The sequence below is a fragment of the Halyomorpha halys genome, unplaced genomic scaffold (genome assembly GCF_000696795.3).
Source record: "Halyomorpha halys isolate HHAL.00 unplaced genomic scaffold, Hhal_1.1 Scaffold210.1, whole genome shotgun sequence".
NCBI lineage: Eukaryota > Metazoa > Arthropoda > Insecta > Hemiptera > Pentatomidae > Halyomorpha > Halyomorpha halys.
In genome coordinates this window covers 72,716-75,334 of record NW_027113191.1, presented here as the reverse complement: position 1 = coordinate 75,334, position 2,619 = coordinate 72,716, and the positions used below count along the sequence as shown (strand labels likewise).

The 2,619-nt window shown below is 28.6% G+C and overlaps 1 protein-coding gene across 2 annotated transcripts in view; it reads left to right on the top strand.

Moving 5' to 3' along the window:
* LOC106679610 (UDP-glycosyltransferase UGT4) overlaps positions 1–2,619 on the top strand; it is a 17,827-nt gene that overhangs the window by 13,430 nt on the left and 1,778 nt on the right. For both annotated transcript variants that reach the window (XM_014418864.2, XM_067050770.1), the window contains exon 6: positions 1,260–1,479. In XM_014418864.2, coding sequence (XP_014274350.1) covers positions 1,260–1,479 — 220 coding nt within the window. The remainder of the gene's footprint in view (positions 1–1,259; positions 1,480–2,619) is intronic.

The following is a 2,619-nucleotide window of genomic DNA, read 5'->3' as shown; positions in this document are numbered from 1 at the left end:
ACAGTCAATTAACCTATATATATTTTTCTAATATAATACAGTCAATTAACCTATATATATTTTTCTAATATAATACAGTCAATTAACCTATATATGTTAGCTATTTCATTTAAAATTCATTCTTTTATTTTGATACTGCTTGTTATACTATTATCAACGAACTGATTGACTCCATTATAAGTTATATATTAGACATAACACACAACAGATGAAAATTCGAGATTTGGGTGAACAAGAGCAAAATATAAATATCTTACAGTATTAATATTGAATTATGATGTGTTATGATAACAATAATAATAATTTGTTATGATTACAACAATAATAATGTTGTCACTGTGTTATTATAACAATAATAACAATATTGTGAATATTATTTATGTGATTTTATCTATTTCTGTTTTGACAATGCCTTAACTGGTGAAACATTGACTGCTTGGTTGGCTTGGAATCTTCTCATATATTAAAAACTGATATAGCTAAGCAACTAAAGTAACCAATATATATTTAAAAGGCACATTGATTTATTTTTAATTTATCTAGTTGTGATTCACTCAAAACTGCATTCAAACCAATAACAGGAAAAGAAAAAAAATGTAGTGATGAAAAATTATAGTATTCAATCTATTATACTCCAAAAAATATCGATAGGCATATTATGCTAAAATTATATGTTTGGCACCCTACTATTCTCAGCAATACCTGTCTCAGTTTTATATTTATTTTTTATTACCTTTTTCTTTAGATATAGATGTTCATGAAACTAGATTAACTTAATATTTTTACTTATTCTATTTTAATTTTTATATGTATTTTTTTTTATATTAATACACTGTAAATGGGGACGTCCGTATTGGGTATTATGTACATTTATAATTTTTTTATTACTATATTTAATATGGCTATATATATTCTTTTATACTTTAACTTGAATTTAATTGAATAAGTGATGAAAAGGAAAAGAGAGAAAATTTTGTAAAACTGAAAAATTAGAAAAATATTTGAACATACTTGAAGAACTATTAAAAGCTGGAAAAAATGTTCCAGGTATAATTCTTGTACACAATGTAGAAATTTTTATAATGTGACATTTAAAAAAAAATATGATGTGACTATTTTTATTAATACGATTATAAATAATTGTAGTTCACTATTTATAAGTATTCTGTGTATAAGGCAGTCCTATAAACTTGGCTAGCGCAACATTTATTTTAATCGAGTGTTTTTCTCTCTTTCTCCCTCATTGTTGAATGTTACAGCTCATCCGAATCTTAAGTTGTTCATAACACATGCAGGGCTTCATGGTATTACGGAAGGTGCTTACTTTGGAGTTCCTCTTGTATGTATGCCATTATTTTCTGATCAAGAATATGACTCGAGATTTGTTGAAAAAGCTGGTTTTGGAACTGTTCTTCTCCTAAAAGATTTCAACAAAGAAACCTTGCTTGCTAATATTAATGAAGTATTAAAAAATCCTAAGTGAGTATTATTTTTCTGATACAATAGGAATTGTATAATAAGTAATTAAAACACAGAATTACAGCATTAATGAAAGTTTCATACAATTTTATTTATATAACATGTCTTACATATAAATGATTCTATAAAAATTAAATTATTCTAAATGCCCACCCCTGTTCAGTACACATACTTGTAGTCTATTTGATCGGTTGATCTGTTATATGTACAAAGTAATTTATAAGGAAAATTGTCAACTACTTACACATTAGTGTGTGAAAGTATATACATCTCCCAGGAAGCCCCAAAATAAGATTGAAACGAGGGCTATATAAATGGTTTGAGGAGCTATACAATTTGACTCTATCACACAACTTTTGTCATCAATACTCAAAACAAAGTAAGATGGAGGACTCTCTTTACTGGGAAACAATAAGGTTTCAAAAAAAGATTCAGCAGTAGTTGGAAGAAAATGTTCCTGAGTTTATTAAGACTTGTTCATTGAGACTTGCTCCCAGAAATTCCAGATTCGAAATCCATGGACTTTTTTTTTTGGCCATATGTGAAGGTAAATGCTTACAGAGGTGAAATCGTCTTGGGCCTTGCATCATAGGAAAATTAAATAAATTACTTATGAATTACAGACCCTCCCATACGATGTTATATTGCCCATGCCCCCGCAATATCATATTACCAAAGGTCCACAAGGTCTAACTCCCTTACTAAAGGTGTGTAAACTAGTTTAGAGAGCCTGAGAAAACATTTCACACTTAAAGTACTGTAGACAACTAACCTTATAGACTCTAAACTTGTGTACAAGCCGAAGATGATCATTTTGAATAATTTAATTTTCCTCAAATCACTTATATTTTATATTTGATCTTACCATTATAGAACTAATGGCAATGCTAGATTATTAGAGCATAGATAATTGTCTAAAATTTCTTTCTTTCTCATTTACATAAAATGAATTGTATCCAATTCAAGTCTCAAAACACTCTTCATTTCTTTAAGTTTTTAAAATTATTGGATGTGAGTGTTGATTTGTATTTAAGATTGTCATTGGGGAAGACCAAATTGGTTGAAATGGTGATGTGCAGGGTCCAATAAAGGTGGTGTGCAGGGTCCAATGAAGGTGGTGTGCAGGGTCCAATGAAGGTG